Raw genomic sequence first — 27,788 nt, forward strand, 5'->3', positions numbered from 1 at the left:
CTTCTTTTATCAAACCAAGGATATTATGCGAGTCAGCAGCACTCACACTGAACAGAGCTTTTCTGGGTGTGCGTGCGCATGAGGATGCCTCACTGTGAAACAAATTTGTTCAGGAGATAATTGCTCAGATGTGACCCGTACATATATTGTGTATGTGGACCTAGGCGTACGCACACAAACGCACAATGGCTGTTTATATTTTTGAGTGTGTCTCAGGGCCACTTGTGTCTGAAATGAATTACCATGCTGCCTCCGTGGTAATACCTGTCTCTTTATGGAATCAATTAGAGTCCACCATAAGGCCCGGCTTCTGTTGTCACACAGAGAATAATCGCTCACACTTTATCTGAGCGCAATGGGCCATGGATAAATGCTGGCTACTGTATAGTGTAGTGATGGAATGCTCCTTATTCATCACTTAAAGATTGCGCATAATGATAACTGGGTGGACGTATTTTGTGTGTGTGAGGGTGTGTGTGTGTGTGTGTGTGTGGAGGAGCGTAAGCATTGTGCATTATGTTCTCTGAAGATGGAATCGAAAGGCGAGGCAGTTTTATCCATCAAGATTCGAGGTGATGTTCAGAGAAAAGGCAACACATTTCAAAAGGGCAGAATCAAAGGGGAAAGTAGCTCTGAATAATAACCACGGATAATAAAAGAGGCGAATTTGTGGTTAAAATAAACTTCAGTTGATAGATCTTGCAAGTTGAAAAGGTCAACTTCCCCACCAACTGGAGCTCCTCTCTCCCACAGACACCACTGCTCCTGAAACCCCTCGCCAGTAGCCCCATCTTTAATTCCGTGACTTTCTGACATCACACCACGTCAAGGTTTCACAATTTGCATAATTTGGCTAGTTTGACACCTAAGAATTGATTTAGACCAGCAGCTTTGTTGTTGTTAGCATTACCATTTAGAGCCCACTGGGTAAAACACTGACTGTGCATTTAAGCCTGTAAACCTATTCTCGTAGTAACCCAAGATAAAATGATGAACCTGAAGACGAGTTCAGTGTGTCTCCTTTAACCACTTTCAGAACTGTAAGAATCAGCTGATGGTTGAAGATACATTTAAGATAGATTAGGTAAAAATGTTTTGAATCATAAGGAAGGGACACAAAGGAATAAATAAAAAGATTTAAACGCTCAGTATGTCAATTCTGCCACTAGAGGTCTCTCAATCAAAATGAAAGATGTAAATATTATGCAGGCTGTTGTCTTCATTGTTAGGCAACCACCACTGCCACCGAAGTTTCAGTAAAGTTGCATTTCAGCTCGTTCGTCGAATGAAAAGCGCTGTTAACTTTATATATGGCAGAGCTCTAGTCGTTGCAAGAATGTTGCATATTTCATCAAGACTAGTACATACACAATGAGAACAAGGCCTTGGGTTTTGAAAACATTTCAGTAAAAATACATGATAACAATAAGGTTTTCAGTCTGGATTAAAACTGATAGTTGGGGTATTCCCAAGGACCATCAGGCAGCCAGTTTCAACGCTGTGCTGCACGATGACTAAAGACTGACTCAGTGTTTAGAGTTTGCCCAGGGTACCAGCACCAGTCCTCTCCCCAGTGATCTAGGAGGTCTCGCACGGTTATATTGCTCAAAGCGCATCAGTAATATTTTCGGGCCAGCTACACGAAGATATTCATAAATAAGTAATAATGACTTACAAATCAATTCTGCGGATTTCTGGAAACCAGTATGGAGATTTAACAACTGGGGTGAAGCGGGCTTTCCTTTGGTTTTGGTCAGAAGTCTTGCAGCTGAATTTTGAATAGGTTGCTGAATGTTGAATGAGTTAGAGGCCACAGTTGCTGGGTTTTAATATTTGAATAGAATAGATTTAGTTGGAAGAAGTTGCTATACCTATTTAACCCTTACAGTGAAATCTGTACACACAATATCTGTTAAAGCTGCCACCATGTTTTCACAGTCACATTCGGGGGAGATCAGCGACCTTGTACTTAACAGTTTCTTGACTGTTGGATGATAAAGGCTCATACGTCCATGTAGAAGCCACATAAAAGCAGTTTCACGTTCATATAATCAAATTTTATTCACAATCAAAACCAGCCCAAGTAGAGGAATATTTTCAAATGGCTTTGTATCGAGTGGAAACAAGAAAATGACTAATAGAAGTAAAATCTAAAATATACACGGCTTCATTTGGTTGGTTAGTGTTTTATTATCCCATAACTGAGAATCTAAAAACCCAGTTCTCCTCAATTTGATCAAATCAAATAGAGATATTTATTAATGTCTAAAAAAGTGCGGCCTAACTAAATACTCAAACAGTTTTGCAGAAGACACGTCGCACTATTCACTGTCATGCCAACAGATTTCTGAGTAGCTCAATTTGAAACCTAATACTTATAATGAAAATGAATATCCTTATTATAATAAAAAGCTTCCTAGCTGAGACATGTATTGAATCTACAATTAGCTCGCGTGTGATACAGTTCATTTGGTCCAAGTCTCAAGCAAGTCACAACTCATTTGTTCGAGTCCAGTCACCAGCCCCTGCAAATATGACTGGACGATCTGGTCTTTAAGAGAAGAGACAAGGTATTACAAGTCATTTTAGTAATCATATCACCAGTTAAGTCCAGTAAAGGCTTAACATCCAAGTCCAAGTCGAGTCTCGAGACATTTACTTTGTGTCAAGTTCGAGTTGCAAATCTCAAAACAGTGACTCCAGTCCACATGTCTGTAAGCTTGTAAATAAAGGAGGTTAATACCAGCAACACAGCCGTGTTTTTAGATTAAATCGCTTAAATCTGTATCACACTGATTAGCAAGAAGACTTTCACTAACAGGGATTTTGCCTTGGTATCAATAAACATGGTAGGACAAAGATTTACATAGAAAACTGAAAAAACGACTATGAGAATATGATAACCATGAAAAACAATAAATGAAAGCTTCACGGTGTTTGTTAATTATGTGTAACAACAGTAATAGATAATACGTTAATCACGTTCAAGGTGAGAAACACTGAAATGGTATATAAATAAGTATCCATTATTAGGCTCCAACAAAAGGAGACCGCTTTCTAAACAAGTCTGACTCAGAGCCTCTAATTAAACTTATAAATACAGAGTGTGTTTGAAAAGAACAAGCTTTACAAAAGTCAGGGTTTTTATCCTTATACCACACATTGTGTATTTTAGTCATATTTTTAAAAGCGTGTGCATAAACACTGTGGACACTTTTAACACACTGCTCAGTTGGCTGAACCAGCTGGCTTGCAGTCAAGCACATTGTCTGTTTGTACGTGTGTGTGTGCGCGCGCATATGCACATCATTTTCATACACAGGTGATAATTGAAAGTCTTGATCTTTCTGTTTGCGGATTAGCGAAGAAGGCAGGAAGTGAACTTTTTACCTGATATTTTAAAAAAAAACAGATTCCAGCTGTTTTCTTTTAAATGCACGATCCTCGGGGACAAGAAAGGAGAAGTGAAAATTGGATGTATTGTGTTTTGGTGTCTTGAGAGAACGTGTGATGTTACAGTAAAAGGGGATGCAGACTTATAGTCAAAGTGACATTAACTGAGAAAATTGAGTGATGAGTCATCATTTCAAGGATTAGTGTGCTGCAGCTCATTTAGTCTCTTTTGGAGATAAGGAGGCACTGATTGATGCTGATCTCTCCCCCGGGCATGATGGAGCATATATTCTGTAGGTAGACACATACACACACACACACACACACACACACACACACACACACTCACACATGCAAATACACACACAAATCAAACACAGCCTGCCTCTCGCAGGAAATCATTGTGGTAATTAACGTCCTAGTGTGCTCCTTCGCCGCCACTCTGATTGGCTGAAAGTCATCCTAAGAAGCAGCCCCGCTCAGTTCCCACAGGTATTCTGGCGGAGTGAAATTATCCCAGCGCTTGGCAAGTGCCAGGGGACACCATCAGCCCGTGTTAGTGTGTAAACATTTCTGTTTTCCCCTGCGCACCCTGTCCCAGTGTCGCCGGCACATTCGGCACATGTCATTTGTCAGCGGTGATTTAGATTTATCAACACATGGCCCTCCTGCGGCTGGAGCTCAATCTGCACTCCCACTCAAAAGACCCGAATATAGCGGACGTGCTCTTTGGAGGGGCGGGGGTGTGATGGAAGGGAGCAGGCAGAAATTGAAACAGGGGAGGGAAAGAGATGAAAAGGGGGGGTAGGGTAAGAGAGAAGTGTGAGACAAACTGAGAAGGGGAAAGATGGGGAGGAGAGGTGGCGAGGCCTACGTGTCTGTCGAGGCCTCAGCTGAAAGAAGGTGATCTGGTGTGTTGAGATTTGAGGTCGAGTTCCAGAATCAGAGGGGGGAGAGCGCGCTAGAGGTGCAATAAGAGGCTGAGGTGTAGGAGGTGAAAATAGGTGGGCTCCCTGCTGTTTTAATGAAAGAAAGGTGTGTGCATGTCTGTGCGTGCACACTTGTGTGGAAGGGTGTTCTGTAAAGCCACGAAAACGAAGCAGGCGATGAGAAGAAAGCAGGGATTGGGGCGACGTTCAAAAGATAGGCCCTTTGGAACAGTTTGATGAACATCCACAAAATCGTTGGCAGCCGAGCAGAGGGGCGACACATCTCGGGGATACAAAACGATACGAAAGGTCTCTGTCTTCAGGAAGTGAAGATATGTGATCTTTTTTCATGGCGAAAAGGAGATGAAAGAGAAAAATGGCAAATTAATTCCTCAGATCTGCTATTCTCAAGACGGTGTGTGAGCATAACGCCAGGGGTATGTGTAAGGATCCAGAGGGATCGCAAAAAAGTCACAATTTGTGCATGAATTATTATATTGTTACACTTAAGCATGGGAACGAACAAGCCTCTTCGCTATTATACTGCAAATTGGACCGATGTGTCTTCATGAAGTAAAAAAAGCGCTAGAATATATTGACGTTTCGATGGAGTTAACTCGGTCCAACAACAGTGTCTGCCTATCACTGTAGTGCCTCAGGTCAACAGATACAAGACAGACTATTGAGTTCCATGAAAGAAAACATGAGCACTGTATTCTGTATGTCTCCACACTACACATACTTGAAATAAACCAATCTTATATTGTGCATGTGTATTATCAGTCCTGCTTCCCAACTTCTTACTGTCATTGAACCAAAATAATTCAGGACTATAAAGGTTAAGGGTTCATTTAATGGTTGTTTTGAACTGAATTTAAGTTAAAGTCTTTAAGCGATATTAGAAAAATCAAACTAGTGCACAGGATGCGTTCAGGGGTCTCACAGCCTGGGGAATGAAGCTGCTCTGTAGCCTGTCAGTACAGCAGCAGATACTTCTGTATCTTTTGCCAGATAGGCAGCAGGGTGCCTTGACTGGGTGTGGGGTGGGTGTTGCTGCTGGCACGTGTTCTGATGTTTTAAAGTTAGGATCACTGGATAACGCATGTCAAAAGCAGTTAACTACATTATTGTACAAATCTCTCACCCTCACTGATGGAAAGCTCATTAAGGCGCACTCTGAGGCAGCCAGGAGCTCACCAAAGTGTGCACTGCTGCATCCTGCAAAGCCATGCCAATAATTAGCGCTGGACTGTTCATTGTTCTTAGCAGCAAATCCAAACAAGCTCAGGTGGTTTCATTCAAAGCTTAAGTTTTGTCTCTCATTTGTCTCTCATTGCTTTTTTTTTTTTTTCATTAAAACTGTATTTAATTCAATTCATGTAATTCACTCTGCTGTTAAGAGTTACTATTAATTACTTTGCATTATTGTGTTGCTTTATATTTGCATGTTTGTTGTGTTGTTAAGGTTTCTCACACGTCTCATTAACGCTTCTGCAAAGGAGACAAGTCGAGACGTGTCATTGACTTTGCAGATTATCCGTCTAATTTGGCATTCATCCCACTGACTCATCAGTCACAAGCTAAACTCTCACCACTGTGTGACAGATGCCTTCAGATCTTACCTCTACCTGACTGGTGTATATTTTGTCTTCATAGAGCTGTATTTAGATGCAGAGTTATTAAGAAAGTATAGAAAGTATCATCATGTCCCTAAAATACAGATCCCAACTCGCTCTCCATACAGGCGTCATTTGACCTTTCTGTTGACTGAAGTAAGATGAAAGGAGTGTGATTAGGCCCACTGTGTTTCATGTGTTAGTAGTGGACGGTCTGGGCTGGTGATGACCTTATCTCTATAAGTGAGTGCTGGTTTTGATCGAGTTAGTCTGGCCTCGGTTGATATTCTGGTCAGTGGGTCAGCGCCTGCAGTCAGGCCTCCCCTGGGTCGTTCGTTAAAGTGATGTTCCTCGTCAAGTGTTCCAGTCACACCGTTTAATTGGCCTCCAGCCCCCTGGACAGGAGCCAATTACAGCTCCCTCTCTTTTATGCTCTGCATGTCTGTATTTGTCTTTTAGCCACAGCGTTCACACCGTTCTTTGTCTCTCCTCCTCTTTCATCTTTCATTTTCATCATCACAGGTATCGACACTGAATTTTCACTTGCAAAATGTTTTCTTGGTCAGTGGCAGTTTGCGCCCCGGCTCTCTCCAGGCACTTGAAAGGCACTTTTTACACAGATGACTCCCAGTGTCACTGAGGCAAAATTACATTCTCTTTGCTCTCATTGTCATGTCATGTCATTGTCCGAACCGCTTATCCCTTTCCATGGGGTTGCGGGGTGTTGCTGCTGGAGCCAATCCCAGCCTTGTCTCAGAGCGAGGGCAGGGTACTCCCTGGATAAGTCGCCAGCTCATCGGAGGGCCCTCACTGATGAGCAATGTGGGGTTCAGTATCTCGCTCAAGGACACTTCAACATGCAGCTCAGCCCTGCCCGGAGCTGGGATTTGGACCAGTGACCTTCCGATCACTAGTCGACCTGCTCTACCCGCTGAGCTACAGCCGCCCTTCTTTGGTCGCATTTTTACCATAAAAGGAGATTTTTTATTTTTTTTCACTTGAACCCAGAGCAGTAGGAAAAGTGGTTCCCAAACCCTCTGGCGTAGAAATGAAAGAAGCATAAAAGAAAGTGAGAACGTGGGGCCTGCAGCGATGATAAGGCGCAAGCGACACTTTGTAAGGGAACAAGACACAGCGGTGTCTGAGTTGCAGTGTACCAGAGTGCAGAGGGGTTGGAAAGGTAAGGGTGCACAACACACGGGTGAGCTGGGGTGTTGGGAAAGTCTATCATTTCGCCCTGGTGCTCGGTGGAGAGGTGGGGCACTGGCACTTGTTCGTTGATCCCTTAGTCGGTATGAAATTGCTGGATAGATGGAGTGTTTTTTTAGTTCATCGCCACATCATCGCATAATCCCCCACAGTGCCTCTTGTGGTATAATGGGCCTCTGTCTTCCGCTGCCTCGGACAGAGCACCTATTATGTCATCAAAAAGGGACGATTAGCAGACGAAAGGGGAGATGAAAGCGAGGGCACCAACTACCTGTTCACAAAGGCCGTAATTTTTTACCGGTAATTAAAGGCTGACATTTCCCGGATGGATCATCAGGGGCCACGGAACAAACGGGGGAGAAGGAGCGACAGAGTGGAGAAGGAGCTGGATTCTCCCTCTGTTAAAAGCTCTCAGGCTTGTAATGGTAATTAAGGGCTTGTCTCTGGAGAGGAGACGATATTAGAACAGACGAGAGGCTGAGGTTGTGGAGCGGGTGGGCCCCGGCTCTTTCATGTTCTCATTGCCCTTACTCATGCCTCCACTTATTCTGCCCCAAATCCTCCCATCAACTCTTTCCACTGTACTTCTCACCCCCCTTCCCCAACCCCACCACCGCCACCAGCACCACCACCTCACACCAACCTGCACTTCTCCGCAATGCAGAGCAAAAACTGTAATCAGTTCAGCCCACCGTCATCGTTCCACACCAGCTCACTGCTTTTCCATGAACAGAAAAGCCTCGTCTTTACGCACAGTAGTTGCAGGTGTAGCTGTAGTAAAACAAGTACTTTCCACTTGTGTGCGCCCAAGATTTTTGTTCTGGCCGTCCTCCAATTAAAGCTCAACATGATTGCAGTTTTCGCCGTCGGCGCAAAATCCACAGAGGTCCTAATGTGGCACAGTACCTGCCTTTGCTGTATTTTCTGTCCTGACGGAGCCTGCAGAACTGCTCCTATCCAGCACAGCAGGCGTTGTCATGGTAACCTGCAGGCGGCTAAAGAAAAGGGATGTTGACATAGATTTGGACTTTTCTGAGCTCAGCAGCCGACTCCTGATACAACCAGATAACAGCGAGCACACCTGCCCAGCTGTGGTTCTCCGTAGATGCCCCCCCCTACACTGGGAGATGAGTGTGGATAAAGGGAGCGGGAGCAGGTATTTATTGCGACATTGGATTGGATTGAGAGTTTCAAGGAATCTATAGGGGGACGATGTTGATGCCGACTGGCTGTCGTCCACCGTCTTTGCTCAACACTCCATTATTTTTTTTATCCGGCTTCCCTCAACTCATCTCACTTTCTTGTCCTTGACTAGAGAGTGCGTATGATGTGTGCTACTTTATGATTGTAGGGGGTGAATTTGAGGCTGCGTGTAGTTTACATAAGACAACATAGAGAATATGTATGTGTTATGATATGCAACATGCACTGGGGACTTTCATAGTGATCCATCCATTTTTAAACACACACACCGATGCACCTCCCTCTGCTACGTTAAACAGTCAAACACTGTGATACACATGCACAGTAAATTCCTGCAAACATACCACAAGCTGAACCTAAAGATTGTTTAAAATAAATCATAATTTTGTTTGCTGCAAGCAACACTTGTCTATTTATTGAGTGTCTCATTCGCTCTCTTATCCCTCCTGTGTGCAGAAAAAGGATTACACAGTACCATGTGCACCATTTTTTATGCTTGTTTCACACCTTGTGGGGGAAGAATCATGACTGACAGGACTTCAGATTCTCCTGCAGCGATATCCACAGGAATTCGTCACAAACACAATCTCTCTCTCTCTCTCTCTATCAAAAATACACACACATACAGTACATACGTGCACACAAGCACTTTCTGCTCGACCATTCTAATTAAGGCTCAAAATACCCCAAATTCTGAAATGAAAGTCTGTGTTGAAAGCAGGGCTGTAGAGAAATGATGTAAGATTGAAAGCCTTGTACAGTAACTCTGGTGATTTTTCACCGCAGATGAAGGATTATGTGGAGTTACATGAATTACTTGTTGAGGTTTATTCTGTTCTTTTTTAAAAATGTAATATAACTTTAACTGGCATTTGCCACAATGGCCTATCAGCGTTGGTGTTCGGACTGACGTCATGATGTTAACACTGATGATGTCTGGACATTCATGCACATCAGTGGAGAAGACACCCACAGCTGTACAATTACACCTGTACTTGTACTAAGACAGGATGGATAATTAGCTGCTGTGGCGAGAAGTGAGTGAGAATGTCAGGCTACCTGGAAAGTTTTTGAAATACCTCCCAGCACCGCATAGCATAGCTCTTATGGATACAAATTCATCAAAAGTTTTTTGCTCGCAGCCTGGCCGACAGACCTGAATAATTTAAGATGGCACAATGATGCTGTTGTTTCGGCGTACTTCTGAAATCTCCTACTTTTTAGTTCATACTGATCTGGTTTGGGGTTATTTTTATTCGCATTACTCGCTCAAGTAGGTGCGATTAAAAATGTATAAGTACGCGATCAAACTCACACGAGTAATACAATATACATACATTTTAATTTGTGTTAAACTTTTATATATGTTTAAATATATAAATGTTATATACGTGTGGGAAGTGAGAGCCCCTTTTCATAAAGTAATGATGCATTGTTCTATCGTTACACACAACAAATATCGGTTAAAACAATGTGCAACAAAGTGCAACAGAAACAGGCTCAGGAAATAAATCACGACATACTGAATCACTGAAGTCCCCGCTCAAAGCCAAAGCCAAATTTACATCAAATGCTCCACTTGGTTTTTGTTTGTTTGACGTTCGACTGGCACTCATTGAATTTTGTCATCTCGTTGGGCCCTCCTCTTCAGCAGTAGTCTTAGTATATTCATGGGGATTCATCCACTGCTTCACAAACACTGTTTCTGATTTGATGACAATCCGTCTGGTAGTTAATATGTTTAAGTCGGACAATACCATCCCCTGTGCCATGTCTCTAACATTAAAATATGACAACCAGCAAAATACAGTGGTTAAAAGTTCATTTAAAAAAATGCTACTTTCTAAACGATTCTATCAACAAGTGGGATATTTATTTCCGAATAGAGCTCGACACCAGATATGCCTTATGGTTGCTTTCCTTGGATGATTGACCCTTGGCTGTACAGATCGATGGTGGAGATTTGAAACATATTTGCATTTGTTTCATTTTTGTTTGTTAATTTGTTTGCTTTGTGTGACAAACTGTGTGTCCCATCACTTTGTTTCAACACTCTTTAGCAACCGATATTCTAATACGGAGCCCACTGATTAGTCTAGTCACAGGTAGAGATTGAGTAAAGGAAAGAAATGTTACTTCACAATGAAAGTTTGATGAATTGATCTATGTCATTATTTAACTGAGGCCTTTTACAGTCTGGAAATGTAAAAGTGGCCAAGCGCTGTTCTTTTCTGATTTTTGTGTTTAAAATTGGGGGGAAAAAGGCTCATATTTTGAGTTACAAAGATGGTGTAATCATCATGTACTCCTCATAATGAATAATACATAAGAAGAATAGTAGTCTCTGAACTTGAACATTAACAAAAGCAAGCACATTCATTTGCAGTGATCTGGATAAAACCGCCGACTTCTAAAAGAATACATACATTTCATATTCCGGTAGATTTCTTATGTGTTGTGATTGAAGCTGCAAATGGAACATTATCTGCTGATGTTGCCATACACACACTGTAACATCTCGCAGACCTGTTCTTCAAAGTGAAGCTTATATTCCTAATTGAGCACCTCGGCAAGTAATGTTCAATGAGGTTAGGGGTTAAATATGCAGAGTAAGACATCTTTTCTTTGATGTATATTTTCCACTTCCCTAGCAGAAGGCTTAAACAAAGCATGATGGCCATCGTGATGTGTTGTTCTTAAGTAGCAGTGGATGTGATAAAAGCATGCGTGTGCTTTTTTTTTTTTTTTTTTCCCCTCATCCCCCGCTATAATGTATCTCCCTCACTTATCAGACCAATGTTAAAGTCCTCACATATCTCTGGGCTCTCAACATCTCCCGCATTGCATGGTTTGCAGAGGTAACTGAGTTTAAGTGGGATAATGTGTGTTGTGTTTCGGATGATTCTGTTGCAGCGAAGCCAATTTATCACTCTACATAAAGGCATCGTGTTATGGTGTATGGTGTAAGACTTTTTTTTGTTTATAATGGCGAAACTACAAGTAGCTGCTAAAATGGAATCAGGAAGCACACATGTGATGAAAATTTCCAGAATGAGCAGGGATGCTGGAGGTCCATCACATTTGGTTTTGCCGAGAGGTCGGCCTGTAGTGGCGTCAGAGTGAATGGTGCATGAGCTGCTGTAAGTGATGGTTTTCATTCGCATTCGTGTTAAATAGCTCTTTACTTTAACAGCAGTCACTGTATCCCTGCCTACTTTATCCAATCAGGACAGAAAACTCTTCAAAGAGGTGATCCTGTCTGCTCTTGAATGTGCAGAGAGCAGGAGCCTCATGTTTCCTGCTACGTGTGCCGGTTACCTGTTGCATGTTCATGTGGTGACGGGGAGAGGAGGGGGGGGGGGATTGCTTACTAACAGCAAAACAGGCTGGAAGTCCTGAACACTCCCAGCAGCGTTAACTTCAGTGGGTTTGCACCACGGCAGGCTGCAAACTTGAACACAAACATGTCAGTCAAAAGCAGTTGCTGCAATATTATAGTCAACAACAGCGAGGAGATGAAGATTCAGAGGCGTAATTCATGATCAGTTCCTCAGGTGCGTTTTATCTGCCAACGTCGGTCGTGGTAGACATATGACATTTTTACAAATATGGTCGCGACCAGCTCAAAGCCATGACAAATGGCGGAAGGCAAAGCAAAACGTTAAAGCCGACAACTAATTATTTATTTGAAACTAAAAAACCACAGTACACAGCAGCCAATGAAGGCACCTCATTTTCATGTATAACTTATGTCTCTTTCTTTCTTTTTTTTAACCTGTAAAGCGCTGGAGAGTAAGAGTACCTTTTAAAAGCGCTGTATAAAATAAATGTATCATTATTATTATTATAATTATTATAGCTATTGTGTCACCTGTGGAAAAAGTCCCCAGACTCCTTTATAAGGTCAGTTGTGTTGTTGTCAGTAGTGAGTTGTTGAATTAGGAAAAACAAAATGCTGTCTGCGACAAATTCCTAATTATATGTGCCTCTTCGTAAATTCATGTCATTCTATTCTTTATGTAGCAAAAAAAGAAAGTTATTTGTATATAGCGCAGGGACGTGAGGGCCCATCACAAGATGTCATTGGAGATGCATGTGAAGAACGTCAATGTGTGAAATAACGGACTTAAAAACTGTCTGCCCGTGGTCGGAATACCAAAGATGTACGTTAATACCGGGGATAAACTGTCTCATATTTTAGAATAATGCAGCGTTTGAGAATACAGTGTATGTATAGAAACGTACAGAGACTCTGCAGTGCACTGCATACACTACACTGATGAACTGCATGATTGTACATTAGCCTTTGTGATCAGAGAAAGTTTTTCATGTGGACGCTTTTGTTCAAATTACCACATTTCCTCTCTCTCTCTCTCTTTCCACCCATGAGGATGAGTGATGTTTTAATGAAAACTAGGATAAATAACCAAACACCTTGGCTTGCTTGTTTCACATGGAACTCCCGACTCAACATGCCTCTCCTCCCACCTGCATGGTGCGAAGAAAAAAAATCAAACAAGTGAGCAAAGTGCACATCGGGGTGAGGAAAACACCAACACGCTGTATCTCATCTTGTGCCAGACTTTCGCCCTGCCTTGAAAACAGTGCACGGAGAGAACACTGGGTTGTGCCGGAGATCAGAGTGTGTTACGAAATATCAAACACACTCTCGACTGTGACTTATTCAGAGAGCGCTCCAGATTGTTTCTGACTCCACAAATAAAACATGTTGGTGGCTGTCACACGCTGAGAAAACACACAAGCCAACTCTGCTCCGAGCGGTGGCGTGCAAGAGACAAGGGGCCTATTCAGCTGATCGTCGGAGGAAAAAGAGATGAGAAAGAAAAGACCGAAATCGACGTTTGACGCGCATGTGTGCGTCTGCCCATTTATAATCATGTTTGTGTGCGCATGGTCTTATTGTTTCTATTTTTTTCTGCTGTCTGTCTGTTCATTCATCTGCCCCTCTGTCTGTGTATCTGTCAATCTCGCCGGGTCCGCTGTGCATCTGTGCTGAATTTGGACAGCATCTGCGGAGTGTTCTCTGTGCTTGGTTTGTTTTCCTCTCCTCTGGCTCGGAAAGTATTCCTCTGTCTGAATCCGAGTGCCAGCTCTGTGAAGCCAAATTATCCCAAATACTGTGAAATCAGCTAAACATGCACCAAGGGTTGATGCAAATCAAATGGATGCCCCTGTGCAGCGCACGTCATTTTATAGTCCTTCTGAATACGATCACCGTTCCTAGTTTCTCGCACATTCAGTCATTTATTCATTCATTCAAGAGAGCCAAAGAGCAGCCCTGGTTCAGGGTTCATCTCTGTTCCACTCGATTTTGTTGCTGAAGGAATTTTCTAATAAAGAGCTTCTTTTATGATTCTTTTTAAAGGCGGGATGTGTTTTCCTGTTTTTATCCTTTTTGCTTGAACACATTTTTGTAAGTATGTTCAAGGAGCACATTCATTCAGCAATTGTTAGTAACTATAGATGTAAGAGTCTGCCAGATTCATTTAAAGGGCATGTAATAGGTAGCTTGCCACTTTAAAGGAGCAATTTGTGAGCTATGGCCAGAATTTAAGTTGGAAACACACAAACAATGAGTTTATAATAACAACAGACTGTGAAGAAACATCAGTGTGGACGTTATATCAAAGACATCTATGTACTGTGTTGCAGAGATGTCGACCAAAGTTAGCATGCTAACCAGCTAGCTCTGGCACGCCCTGTCTCATAATATCACTTTGTACTCCAACAAGCTGTCAACAAACAAGTCCCCGTATTTTCAGCTGGGAAATGCAAAACCAGGAAGTTCCCTACTAAGTCTGATAAACAGTAATAGGATGGAGATATCTTTATACCTAATTACCACGCTAAACAGAAAAAACAATGACCCACCTTCTGAATTCAAGAGTTTAAAAAACACATTTCATTCAAACATTAAATAAACACAAATCTCACCAAAAAAGTCTTGGTTTGTTTTCACCAATCACATCTGATTTGGTTGAAATAAATCCTCAGTAAGATATGATATTCCGACCTCAAATGCCATTTTTGCCAGCTGCTGAGGACCAACTCTCATTCCTTCCTCGGCCACTTGACGCCCGGAGTCACAGCCCTGGTCAGATATGCTGTAAATCACCTCTGTACTGTATCAACCTTTCTTCAGTGCAGCGTCTTTTGGTCTCAGAGGTGCTCACTTCCAGTCTGGTGTCCAGCCATGTTCACGTGGAGGCCAGTTGGCTGAGTCCTGTTGCCCACTTTGACTTCCCCTGTCATCCAAGCTGGTGTTGTGGCCACATAGCTCCAAGGCTAGCTGAGCTAATTGCTAGTGCCAGCTAGTCTTTACAGCAAATAATGAGCCCAGTATAGTCAGCAGCAGTGTGTGGTTATGTGAACCCCTATAGATTTTGAGCAGTATGCTGTCACATCACAGCAGCAAGTTTAATTTACTGAAGATTTTCAAAAACAAGATTAACACCTGGCCTTAGTTACTCTTCAAAGGAATAGGTTGACACTTTTCTAAATGTCAGATGAGAAGATTGATGTCCCTCTCATGTTTGGCGCAAAATATGAAGCCACAGCCCTCAGGTGGTTAGCTTAACTTGGCATAAAAGATAGCCTGACAGCCTGGCTTGGTTCGAATGGAAGAAAATCTGCACCTGCAAAGCTCACATGTTCACAGTTTATATCTTGCTTGTTTCATTTATACAAAAACCAAAGGATAAAAATGACTCTCCAATGAGTCTCCGCTGGTTGCCTGGCAACCTTACCGTGATGACAAACTCCACATGCACCATACAAATGAGTGAAATCTAGAGTTGCGGGTAGGCAGCGACTATCTCACTATTTCTTGTTTCATGTTGAGCTAACCAGCTTCAGATCATATTTACCGTACAGACAAGAGAGGGATGTCTTATCTAACTCAGCAAGAATGAAAATACTCGTTTTTCCCAAAATGTCTAATGACTGATGGTGATTTTTACAGCCCTGTAGCTTGACTCGTTACGTGATGTGTACAAAATAATCATTATCATCATAAAAATCATCAGTAATGAGTTACATACATATGTCTCTTTTGGAAACAGTTTCAGCTTTATAGGCAGACAATAAAAGAAACCCCACATGAGAAAATGGTGTTATGGAGGCCACAGGTACATATTACAGAGGGGATAAGCACACAACGTCACCTTCCAAATGATACTGTCCTCTGCCAAGCACTCATCTTTAGAATGAGTTGGAGTCGTAATCAGACCGTGTGCGCATCTGTAAGACTGGAGGAGACGCTGGGCAGGAAAAAAAGAATGGGTGGATCTTAAATCTCATTTCCATCAGGCACTGTGACCAACTCACAGCCGGAGGGAGTATGTCAATCACTCAGATTACATGGATTTGTTCCACACCCACGCATGCGTGAAGGCAGAAACAACACACAAAGATGTGCACATACAAAGAAACACACACTGATGAAAACACTTAATCATGCTCTTGTGCTGTACAAGGCACACATTCAGTCAGCGGGGGATATTTTTCACACCAGTTCTTGCCAAGTCTTGTAATGGCACATTTATTTGTGAACGTATAAAATGACACAGCGATGGTCTTGAGTTTTTGAGTTTTCACCAAAACACTGATTGCAAATTGATCCACAGAGAGAGAAGCAAAGTGGTACCTGTCTGATGCAGGTGTAAACTAGTGCCGACGCTTATTTTCTTTGTTTTGTTAACGGTGTATCAAAAGCAGGTTGTCAACATTTACTGAGGCGATGTTGCTCTGTCTGTTGCGAGCTGGGCCGTCCCCATACACATTAACACCAAGTATCGTCGTGATAACAAACACCACGGTGATAACATCACAACATAATTAGAATTATGTCAACTAAAAGTCATTTTTGTTTAGAGAGGTTTTATTATTTAACTGCCAAAGATGTGCTCAATGCAACATCATCTGGTGATATAGATTTGAAAATGTGATACTCGTTGTTGCATTAAATTTAGAATATCTCTAGGTTTTTGGATGGAGGGAGAGCCATTGTTGTGTTGATTTAAAAAAAAAAGGTTCACAATTCCTAATTTATTAAATTGATATGGATTTTTTTCCATGACTTGATGCCAAGTTTATGTGATTAATCAGAAGATGATCAGCTGTGATGGAGGGACAAGTGTGTATAGGTACAGTCTTCAACCTCACATTAGATTTAGAAATGTTTTGGTTTGTTTGTTGTATTCTGACAGAGATAGGCCCAGTTTTAATGCACATTTTTCACAATTTTCAAAACCACATTTTTAGACCGGACGATGAAATGATCCCTGTGAAAACTAACCAATAGATTAATTGATAAAGAAAGTGAATGATCATTAGCCACAAACTATACTTCCAAAGTGAACACGTTGTGAAACTTCTCGTTATCTTTCTTTTAACCAGGAAAGTAAACAATATTAGCATAACATTTATGGAATCATTTGACCTGTAACCGCGACCACAGCTGTGAGTACAGGTTGTCCTAAAGGTGTGAAGCTGGCCTGTCTGAAGGGCTCAATCCAACGCCACTTCTCTGCCTTCGCTGAGACATGACACATTTTTTCAGTTCGGTCGTGTATTTTCATGCTGTCCTCTTGAAAGCTCCTCTGAAGCACAGGGTCATAATTTACCTTTTTTTTTCTTTTTTTGGCTTTCCTCGCCCTCTGTGCTGCTTTTACCTCACAATGACTGTACTCGTGTTTGACAATGGGCCAGCACAGGCTTCAGGTTTAAGATGTGTCTGCGTTTCTTTTGCTGTGAGTCGCGGTTGGACCGCATGATAAAGAATGATGAATGTCATCCCGTTCTGAGGTCTGCCGTGCACATTACCACCTCACCCATTTAAAAAACAATAATGTCTCAGTTATAATTCACCCTCAAGATCAGAGAGAGTCAACAAAGACGCCACTCCTGTGAGTTACCAAGTGTTACAAACTGTTCAGAGAATAATAATAGATCATGATAATAATGACACTGCTGTGGGGTTTGACAGCAGGAGAGAACAGAGGGATTTAAAAAGCTGCTCCTCCTCCTCTGCAACTTGATAGTGTGCAAATCATTCACCTCATTGTTCAAGTCCTGGTTAATAGTCTTCCTGCCATCTGCTCAGACTTCAACCGGCTTGACATCATAGTAAGTTTGCTGGCTCAGAGGCTAATGGCGGAGTCATGCTAGCCTTATGTAAAACGGCCTTCTCTCTGTGCTTGCCTCTTATTTAGTGTGAATTTTTATTTCAGCAGCCTTGCAAACACAGTTGTTCATTTGCCCACCAACCTGCCATTTCAAACCACAGCTGTAGTCACATGTTAACACCAAGAGAGGATATGTGTTATTTCAAATAGCTGTGTTATTTCAGCTGCGCACTGCAATGTTCAGGAAATAAAGCGTGGAGCTCAAGAGGGAGCCGAGGGTACGTTTAACGTAGGCCGAGGACATGATGTGACCGTGGATGTGTTGAGAGAGCTGCATATGGTGTTGAAGTCAGCCTTGCAGCCAATTTATCCCCATGGCCAAGTTATTTCATAGCAACAAAGACAAGTTCTGCAGCAGAGCTCACCATTATAAAAGACTCACTGACAAACCATCTTAAATTGCACACACTGTCACACATTGCGTCTGTAGTCATTTCTTTGGAATAACATATTTAAAAATAATTATATATCTCTCATACTTAGAGCTCCTTTTTTGACATCTGAGACAGCAGCAGCTGGGACATCCATCTCAGATGGATGTCCTCATTTTTCATTCTTTGAAATGGAGAATAACTTGTGAGCCAGTCCTCACAATGCTTAGAGACCTGGAAATTTGAACAACTACAAATCCTTAGGATGTTGTTTTGACTTGTAAATCTTTTTTTTTGAAGCATAGAAAAGCTATTTTTATGTGTGACATCATGGCATTTGAAGTGAGGAACAGACAGGACAGGAGAAAGAGACACTTAAATACATGTCAACACAAACCAAAAATATGATGAAACTTTAAATTTACAGGTTTCAATTAAAAATGTAGCACTGCGGTTAGGTTACCGCATGGTTATTGTCAGGGAAAGATCATGTTTCGGATTAAGATATCTGTTTTGGTCGCAGCAGCTGGAGATGTTACACCCGCCCATTGACAATATTAATCAACATTTACACAGGTGGAATGTGGTGTCCTGAAATATATCCAGTGTTGTCATGTTTACAAATGTTGAAACGGTCTCTAACTGTGGTCACTGGCTTGGCAGACTTTCAGACTTTAACTCCACCGTCATACCCTCCAATAGGAAAATCAGGTCGTAAACATGTGATGTGTACCTGATATGACATGTGCAAATGTGAACATATCAGTGGTCTGCAAAAAAATTGATAATTTGTATCATGGCAATCGAGCTGCCTGTGGGGCTGTAGGCTGGGGGGAGCAACTCTTGTAAGAACAAACTACCACCATCTTGTAACACAGCGTCCATTCAGCAGTCGCACTGCATCGTGACAGTGTGGGAGAAGAAACAAAGGTTGTTGTGAGAGTGTTTGGGGGAGTTTTGGGGAGTGCTGCACATGGATTAGAATGAAACAGCATGAGGCCTTCAACAATTTCCTGTGATTCCCAGGGAGCTCAGTGGAGACTTCCTCTCCAGGCAGCGGCTCCCGGCAGCATGACATTCCTAGTTTGTAATTGATCTGTGGGATAAACGAACAGCATGGGGGAGATTTATAAACAGAGAAGGGAAGTGCTGCATCTGTCTGAGATCCAAAGTTGGTCAATATGTGATTTGCACAGTATGCTTACTTTGCACGTAGGCTCCAAAAATGAGGTAAGTGTGACCATACAGTAATGAACTGCTGCACCAAAATCAGTGCGCGTGGGTGTGTGTGTGCATGTGTGTGTGTGTGGAATCACGCGCAGGAGGTTCCTATTTTGTAGGTACAACGTGTAGCCTTTGTAGAGCCCGGCTGTGCACAAATACCAAGCTGAGAGTGGCTGTTGAACTTTGGAAATGTCAGCCTTACCGACAGCACTATCAGTTCATTCCTGGGTGTCCTCCTATCCTCCTTCCCTGCATGCCTTAAAAACTTTCCTTGTGCTCCGAGTGACCTACTGAAATCTTTTGAAGATGTGTCTGGGCTGTGGGCAGGCGGCGCACAGAGGATGCATGCCCCTAGTTCAAACGCAAACATTCTCTCAGAAATGACCTTCCCGGTTCTGCTGTGAAGACGCGTGTGTCACTGGTCACAACAAGGGCATCAGACAGAAAAGGTGCAGGGATGTGAGTGGAGTGTGGCGGGTTCAATGAGCATCTCAAATAACAAAATGGTAACACCAGTGAAATGCAAACTGCCAGGACAGTCTCACAAGGAACAATTGCAGCTGGGGTGTGTCAGATTGTAAAAATCAGCAAGAGCTAGTCTATTTTTTAAAGTATTTAACTAACTCCTCCCTCCAGGCCTCCATTGAGAACCCCTTCACCAAAACACAAATGTGCCTGGTGAAGACTATGCCCATAGCTCAGCTAGCTGGAAGATATGTGTTGGCAAAATAGCCACCACAAATGTGCCTCAGGCTAAAAAGGCTACCTTTGGCCTCTGCAATTACTGCTCTCTGCTGTAGCTGTGTGCTTCGTGCTAACGTTAGCTACTGAATAAGTCTGGCTCAGGGGTTGTGTGCTTTGTGCTAACATTAGTCACTGAATGAGTCTGGCTCAGGTGCTGCTAACGTTTGCCACTGAACGGCCGGGTCAGTGTGCTTTGTGCCACCAGGTTAGCTAGCTAGCTGCTGAATAGTAGGCTAAGGGGCCGCGCACACCTTTATCAAACATGTTTTACATGTAAGAAAACACCACAGTAAGCATAAACAACAAACATGGCCATTGTTAGTATTCAACTCTGGCAAGCTGATAATCATTTTTGATACAATTTCTCTGCCATTCCTGGTCGACTAGCTCGCTGTTAGCTTTAGTAGCATTTGCCAGGAAGACTACTGTTGTGATTTAAAACAGCTGCTCTGTTGTTAGCAGTGATGGCAAGGGCATGTCCAATCAGAGAAGACTCCAAACTAGAACTATGAACCTGAAAATGAGCATAATTAGTGTCCTTTAAGAGATTCTCTACAAATATAACAAACCCAACCCTAGCTGTAAGCATTTACTTTTGACTGTATCAGACAGGATTTGGCTCAAACATATGCGGCTGTACCATAGTTTGCCTTCCATTCCCTCCACTGTGGGGAGCTGTCCATGGTGCTGTCACAAGTGACAGCACCATGGACAGCTCCCCACAGTCTCACGTAAAGCAGGATTAATGAATACATGCCCCCATTCCAGTACAGTTTACCTTGCACTTCTATACATAAATCCTGCAGTGAAAACAGGGAAAAGCATTTGCTTCACCCCCATCCCTTACATACTTTCAAAACCACATGCCTCGGAGGGAGACACAACATTGGCTCTCCAGAGAGACGCATTCCCTCTGCCATATAGTTGACAGTGTGTGCTGCATGATGAGCCTCCCTCATCTGTGCGTTGTTTACATGTTAATGCGTGGTTCACTGAGAGGCAGCCGCATGTGATTGCTGCACCCCGGGCCTTTTCAACAATGCCACTTCAGGGGAATGCAAAATAAGCATGTGCATATCACTGCATATGCCAACAATGCTCTTTTTGTATGTTCTCCACCATAATACATGCACAGTTCACAGACGCTGAAGGTCCTGCGTGAGCGGTGAAAAAGGGGGCTTCTTTATGCCATTTGTAATCAGCTTACACCAGCGATACATGTACATACATTTTTCAAGCAAATTGTCAAAAATAAATGCCCTTGGTGCCCCCATGTTTATAAAAACATGGTAAAAGTGCCCGCTTGGACTCCCCTATGTTGAAATATGTTAAAGTGCCCTCAAGGGTTCTCTTCCAGTGGACATGTGCCCTCTCTTCAATGAGTTTCTGTGCACTGGTTCCCCACCTCATACAGCTGGTGCACTTGTCATTTATTTTTTTTAACCCTGACCCTTAAACATCCTGAGTCCTCCACTGGTTGCGCCCCGAGATTGGTCTGTGGCGTATCACTCCCCAAACCCCTTTTCAACACTTGCCCCCGTTGAGAGATAACAAAGAGATAACAAAGACCCTATTGGCTTCTCACTGAAAATTACTTCTTCTTCTTCTTCTTCAGCACATCAGCTCTCAGCAAACTGCAGTTGTTGACTCCTGACATTCCTTCATACCCAGCAGCAGCTCTAAATGAAATAATGTTAGTGTCAGCCTCCTCTCACTTCCCCTTGCCTTCTACCCTCTCATGGACACACAGTCTCGTGGGGGGCTTAAGGAAGCTCTTGAGTGCCCTCATGTGTTCATTACTGTTTACTTGCTTTCTGTGTGTGTGTGTGTGTGTGTGTGTGTGTGTGTGTGTGTGTGTGTGTGTGTGTGTGTGTGTGTGTGTGTGTGTGTGTGTGTGTGTGTGCTTGTGTGTGTGTGTGTGTGCTTTTAACATGACCAAGAGCGTTTCCTGAGACACTGTGTCAAAGGAGAGACTGTCTCTTTTAATCACAGCTTCACATGTCCTGAGGTATATTGTGTGTTGTGTGTCCGGCTTACATTTTCACTCATGCAACCACGTTTGACGTGAACTTTGAGCGGTAATATGTGCGCGTGCGTACACGTCTGAATTTGCTGAGGGAATGTCTGTGCAAAGATTTTGAAAGCCCATGTCACTGACAAAATAACACGAAGTGTTTCTGCAACTGTCACTGGCTTTGAAGGCAGAGATATGATATGGTGCAATATTTTTGGGGCCGTGCACATGAAAGGCGTACCTTTAACAAGCCAGTGGGACAATCAAGCGTGACAGCATGTCATCTCCTGTCTTTGCAGGAAGTGCTTTGAACCTGACTTGCCGGGCGTTCTTCGGCTACAGCGGTGACGTCAGCCCGCTCATCTACTGGATGAAGGGAGAGAAGTTCATAGAGGACCTGGATGAAGAGAGAGTCCAGGAGAGCGACATCAAGTAAGGAACACTGCTGGAGTCGACATCATTTCATTGGATGAGGCAGTAATGAGGATTTAATGGCACACAGAGATAATTTCACTGGAAAACGATAAAGGGCAATACCAATGGTTTTGCATTGTTTAGCCCATTAACCCCGATTTGAACACACTAAAGCAAACACTTTCCAGAGAACTGTTTGCTGCTTTCCAAGCAAGTGTAGGTTTCTGTGTTTTTATGCAATTGTATGAGCATCATTCAGATACTTGAAGCTTGTTTAAAATCATTAATAAGTAATTTTGTCACCTTTCTTTTTGTTAAGATTGTGTTATTATCATGTGGAAATGCACCTTTCATTGTGCACAGCAACAGTGCATACAGAACAAAATAACCATCTGTTATACATCACAACATCTGTTTGAGTGAACACACCCCTGGAATGGGAACGTTATCTTTAAACATCAGGAGCAATACCATTTACTAACTATACACAACAAACAGTGAGAACAAGCTCTTTTTAACGCAAACACAAGACAAAAGCATGTATATTGACATCATTTTCAAATTTGAAAACCATGACCTGATTTGTTGCTTCTTTATGGCTATACTGTATAATGTATCATCCAGACTTACTACTTCACTACTTGTGCTGAGTTTCATATCAAGTATTTGTCCCATGCCTCACTGCATTTACTCAACAGGTTGTTGATGAAGAGCTAAAAGTCAGTCTTCACATCTTGTTTGTGATCAGACATCAAAAGTGATTTTTTTTTTTGTATATTACCAAAATAGAATGATATCTGAAAACAAAATAGAAATATTTATAATTATTCATCTATCTCACGTAGGCCAACATAAGCTAATATATATATAAAGTTATTTCAAACTAAACCTAATCAAGAAGCTGTTGCACCTAAATCTAATCAGACTATTTAAAAACATTAATAACATTCCCAAACGTCATTATATATCATAATATAATATAAATATATAAAAACTAACCAGACATGGCATATCACAGATTAATGTTAACTTTATCCATCTATCAGACTGCACATTTTCTGGTTTAAGCTCACCATATTGTGAAACCAAATTTTTACATAACGTACCTCTCTGGCCAGATACACGTATGTGTTGTCTAACATACCGTACCAAGGATGAATCTGCTAAATGGCTCTTTGTGTGACTTCTCCTCTCTTTCCATTTCCTTTCAATGCAACATTGTAAAAATTTGCCCAACAAGCCTTACTTTCAGGGCTAAGTACACTTAAAACAACCCCATTTTCATGTCTCTCCCTTCTCACAGTGTAACACATTTAAACAAGTCCATTCCCTGGTCCATGCGCATGTTTCCCATTACGGCTGTTTGGAGAGGCTGCAGCTCTGGGGAGACAGCCCTGTCAGATGGTTAACAACCGCCATTTTTCACACCACCGCCACTGTCGCTATCTCCCTCGCTGCACGCACCTATAGCGGCATGCAGATGGGCCATGGGGAGCCGAGGAGGATGGGAAAAGGGGAGGGGAGGGGGAGAGCAGAGAAAGAGAGAGGGAGCAGACAGGGAAGAATAAGAGTAAGAAATATTGTAGGAGTCACCGAGGAGCAAAGTAAAGAAGACACATCTGTGATAGTGAGTTTGCTGGTGCGCTGATATGAGCATGCAACAGAAACAAATCACATTTTAACCACCAACGCCGCTCTCCTGTCTGTCTCCGTCTCCCTCCATTACTCCCTGACACCAGGACTGCCCCACTCGCTGGCTGAGAGGTTATCTTTTCTATAATTCATGCCGATATTTCATGCAGCGGATCAATAATGTATTTGATCTTTCCGCTCTCTGTTGCCGATGCTGCTGCCATAAGCTATTCTCACATCCAACATGTGCCCTGGTTTTTACTTCCATGACGACAGGCAGGGTTATGGACCAGGGAGCGATGGGGCGAAAGGAGAGGAGAAACTACATGTGAACAGTTTTGTGTGCTCATCCCGCAGTCCGGTCTCCTTCTCAGATGAAACAGTGGGCATGTTTCTGTTGGTTACCTCTCTTCTTCAGGCTGGCACCCACACACTTTTAGCTTTATTACTAATGCATCGGCAGCCAAACTTGAGCTCACAGACGAACACTCATACCTTAGGCTCAGAGATTCTGCAGGCATTTATTTACCCAACTCTGCGCCTATTGATCCGGAGGAGTTCATTTCTATAGTTACCTGAGCCCATAAATTCTCATTTGCGCCACCAGGACAGGGCTATTGTTGTTATCATAGCACGGATGACTGGACATTAGCATAGCATGCAGAGATTAATAAATTAGCAAAACAAATCTGGCTCAGCATAATGAGGAAGGTGATCGATATGTTATTGACCCAATTCAGTTGGTGTTTTGCAGGTGTACGTCGAATGTCTGAAAAGGAATGAAAACGTTGGAAATTGATCAGTAAATGAGCAAACGCAGAGGTTTTGCTAATGAGCAAGGGAGAGAATATGTGCTTGCAGCCATAGTTTGAAAACACGTCCGCGATTTACTCATTCAGCAAACTCTATATTGATAAACTCAGTGCCCCAGAGCAGAGGAGTTTTACGAAGATTTATGTGGAATCTGTGTTGTAGTCAAGACAACCAAAAACGAGATCACATCATGACCAAAACAAGAGTGTACGGAAACCAAGACGGGAGCAAGAACAAGCCCTAACAAGACCGCGTCAAAACCAAGACCGACCCCTAACAAGTCGAGACCAAGACAAAGTCCTGACAAGACCAAGCCAGACCAAGACCAACCACTAACGAGACCGAATCAAGAACAAGACTTTGAAACAATGAGATCAAGACCAAAACCAAGGCCTGACAACAAGTCAAGACCAGACCCTAACTAGACCAAGTCAGGACCGTTGAATTTTATGTGTGGGGAATTTTAAGTAAATAAAAACAATCACAAAGGAGCTGAAATCAACTCAACTATATTTGTTCAACTAGCCCTAACACTTGAGAACAAGACTGATCTTGAACACTGCGTATAATCCTACAAATATCTCACTAAGATCAACAGATGTAGGGGCATCTTGGAGAGGGCTTATGACACACGAGGTGGAATTCACACTTCAGCCCAGCTGCACGTGTGTGTGTGTGTGTGTGTGTGTGTGTGTGTGTGTGTGTGTGTGTGTGTGTGTGTGTGTGTGTGTGTGTGTTATCAGCTGTCATTTATATCTCTGCGCTTCACCTGGACCTCGTTATCCAACTCTATCTTTAGTTCCTCATCAGTTCCGTTCGAGGCTCACGTCAAACAGCGCCGGTCATTACTCATCAGGTTGTGTGTGGCGACGAGCTGTGTTGGCTCGTATTGTGTGATAATGCGAAACTGGAGGATTCAAAGTACCCACCACTCCCTGGAGAGACATGAATTATTCCCGCGCCTCCTTCTTCCAAAGCAGCCCCACCACCGCCGACCCACCCGACTGCACAACAAACTCAGCTGAAACTACAAATATCATCAGCACCGCCTCAGACTCTCTACGCAAAGCCCATGATACACTTTCAATTACTGATGCCAACTCTTCCCAACAGTCTGTCCTTATGTGGAGTTTATCGGCTCGAAGGCGAGAGAAGAGAGATGCTTAAGAGAGCCGCTATCCTACACACTTAAAGACTCGCTCACAGCGCACAGCTCTCCTCTTTCCTCATCCCACTCGTCCTTCTCAACACATTATTAACACATACAGTAGATGATACACACACACAAACAGAGAGAGCGAGCGAGCTGTTTCTCATTTGCACTTTGTTTCCTCCAAAGTGTCGTTTGTGCTGAGGGTGCTGTAAAAGTGGGCTAAGTAGTGTGTCTAAGGTACGAGGGAGCATTATCTCCCCATTCTCTCCTCCTCCATCAGGCTCAACCAGCCCAGCGGGGGACACTCATTTACTTTATGGAATATTACTTTCTCTCCTTCTCTCCGTTACCATGGCATCTGCTATAAAAAGATTTCTTCTGATTGCCAGTATTTGATTCACCCCCCCCCCACCACCACCACCACCACACACCCCCTCCTCCTCCTCCTCCCTGCACACACTCCGTGGAAGAGCCCTTATTGATTTTCATTTCTCATATGTTTTGAGTGCAGAGAAAGAAATTAACATACCACGAGGTACTTCTAGTGACATAAAAGGGGCTTCACTGAGCTAAAGTTATGCAGAAAATCGCCAATCACGGCCATTCCATGGCTTAACCCATATGAATTGTAACACAGAACGTTCTGCGATTGCTGCACACACGGGATCATGACTCTTAAAGTATCATCACATACATGCTGCAAAGCCACATTAACATTAACATTACATGTTGAGCACTTTGAGCACATCCACATCCATTCTCTTCTTCCAAAACAGGTGTTATGAGTATTGTTCAGTATGTTTTCGATTGTCTTGCAGGGTTGTCAAGGAGCATCTTGGCGAGCAGGAAGTGGCCATTTCCTTGACTATTGACTCCTTGGAGGAGGAGGATCTGGGAAACTATTCCTGTTATGTGGAAAATGGTAACGGCCGTCGCCAAGCTACCATCCAGCTCCTCAGGCGCGGTAAGGGCTCTTTGACGTCTCCCACTGCAGCAAGTTTTTGCATTTTATTTCCGCCTAAGTGGCTTTGAGGTTGAAAAAAAAAAAAACATCTTCTTCACTATCCGACACTATCATATATATTCCGTATCAGCTGTTTCCAGCTCTTCATTAAAGCTATATGATGAATGAAATATTTAAAGCCTGGCTGCACCACTTCATCAAATGGAAATATTCTATCTATCTTGTGTATTATTTTATGCACATTTCCCCAAACTTATTCGGTCCCTTTGGGAACTTAAGATCTCCACTGGAATACATATAAGCTCAGTGTTTTGTGAACTAAGTTTGGCTGCAAATTATTCACTGTTTCATTGAGGTTAAAAGGGTTAAAGCTGCTATAATCAATATTTCTATATTAAAGTTCCTGTGAAACGGCTAGTGGAGTGCTGTTTGCTTCCGCTCATTTACATGGCAGCTAGCGGGACCTGTGGATATTGATCAGCATTTACAGCAGCCAATGTGCAGTAAATGTGTGTTACATCCCTCCACCGTGGAGCTTGAGGTCCGCCTTCTCTGCCCAGATCTGCTGCTCAAGTGAATATGGCCGGACTGGGATCAGGACACGGCCTCCAAGAGGGACCGAAGCCGGTTTGTCACCCAGGAATTCAGTATTGATTGTGCTAATTGCTAATGGCAGCTACAGTTAGCAGCAGTTAGATCGCAAAGCCAGTGGTATAAGTCCATCACAAAACTCAGTAAATCCTCATGGCAATTGTAACTGGTAATGGAGATGTTCATTGAGAATTTGCTTGTTGTCAACAGTCAGCAGTCACTGTAGCAACAAGTAAAGCTATCTGTATAGACTAGAGACAGCATGAAATACTCCTCTAGTTTCTAGTTTCACATAAATCAAAGTTCAAACTT

General features: G+C 42.8%; 1 protein-coding gene across 9 annotated transcripts in view; it reads left to right on the forward strand.

The window, feature by feature from the left end:
• il1rapl1a (interleukin 1 receptor accessory protein-like 1a) overlaps positions 1 to 27,788 on the forward strand; it is a 183,513-nt gene that overhangs the window by 143,968 nt on the left and 11,757 nt on the right. For all 9 annotated transcript variants that reach the window (XM_037110610.1, XM_037110611.1, XM_037110608.1 and 6 more), the window contains 2 exons: positions 22,209 to 22,341; positions 26,740 to 26,885. In XM_037110610.1, coding sequence (XP_036966505.1) covers positions 22,209 to 22,341; positions 26,740 to 26,885 — 279 coding nt within the window. The remainder of the gene's footprint in view (positions 1 to 22,208; positions 22,342 to 26,739; positions 26,886 to 27,788) is intronic.

Source organism: Acanthopagrus latus, chromosome 9 (genome assembly GCF_904848185.1).
Source record: "Acanthopagrus latus isolate v.2019 chromosome 9, fAcaLat1.1, whole genome shotgun sequence".
Taxonomy (NCBI): Eukaryota; Metazoa; Chordata; class Actinopteri; order Spariformes; family Sparidae; genus Acanthopagrus; species Acanthopagrus latus.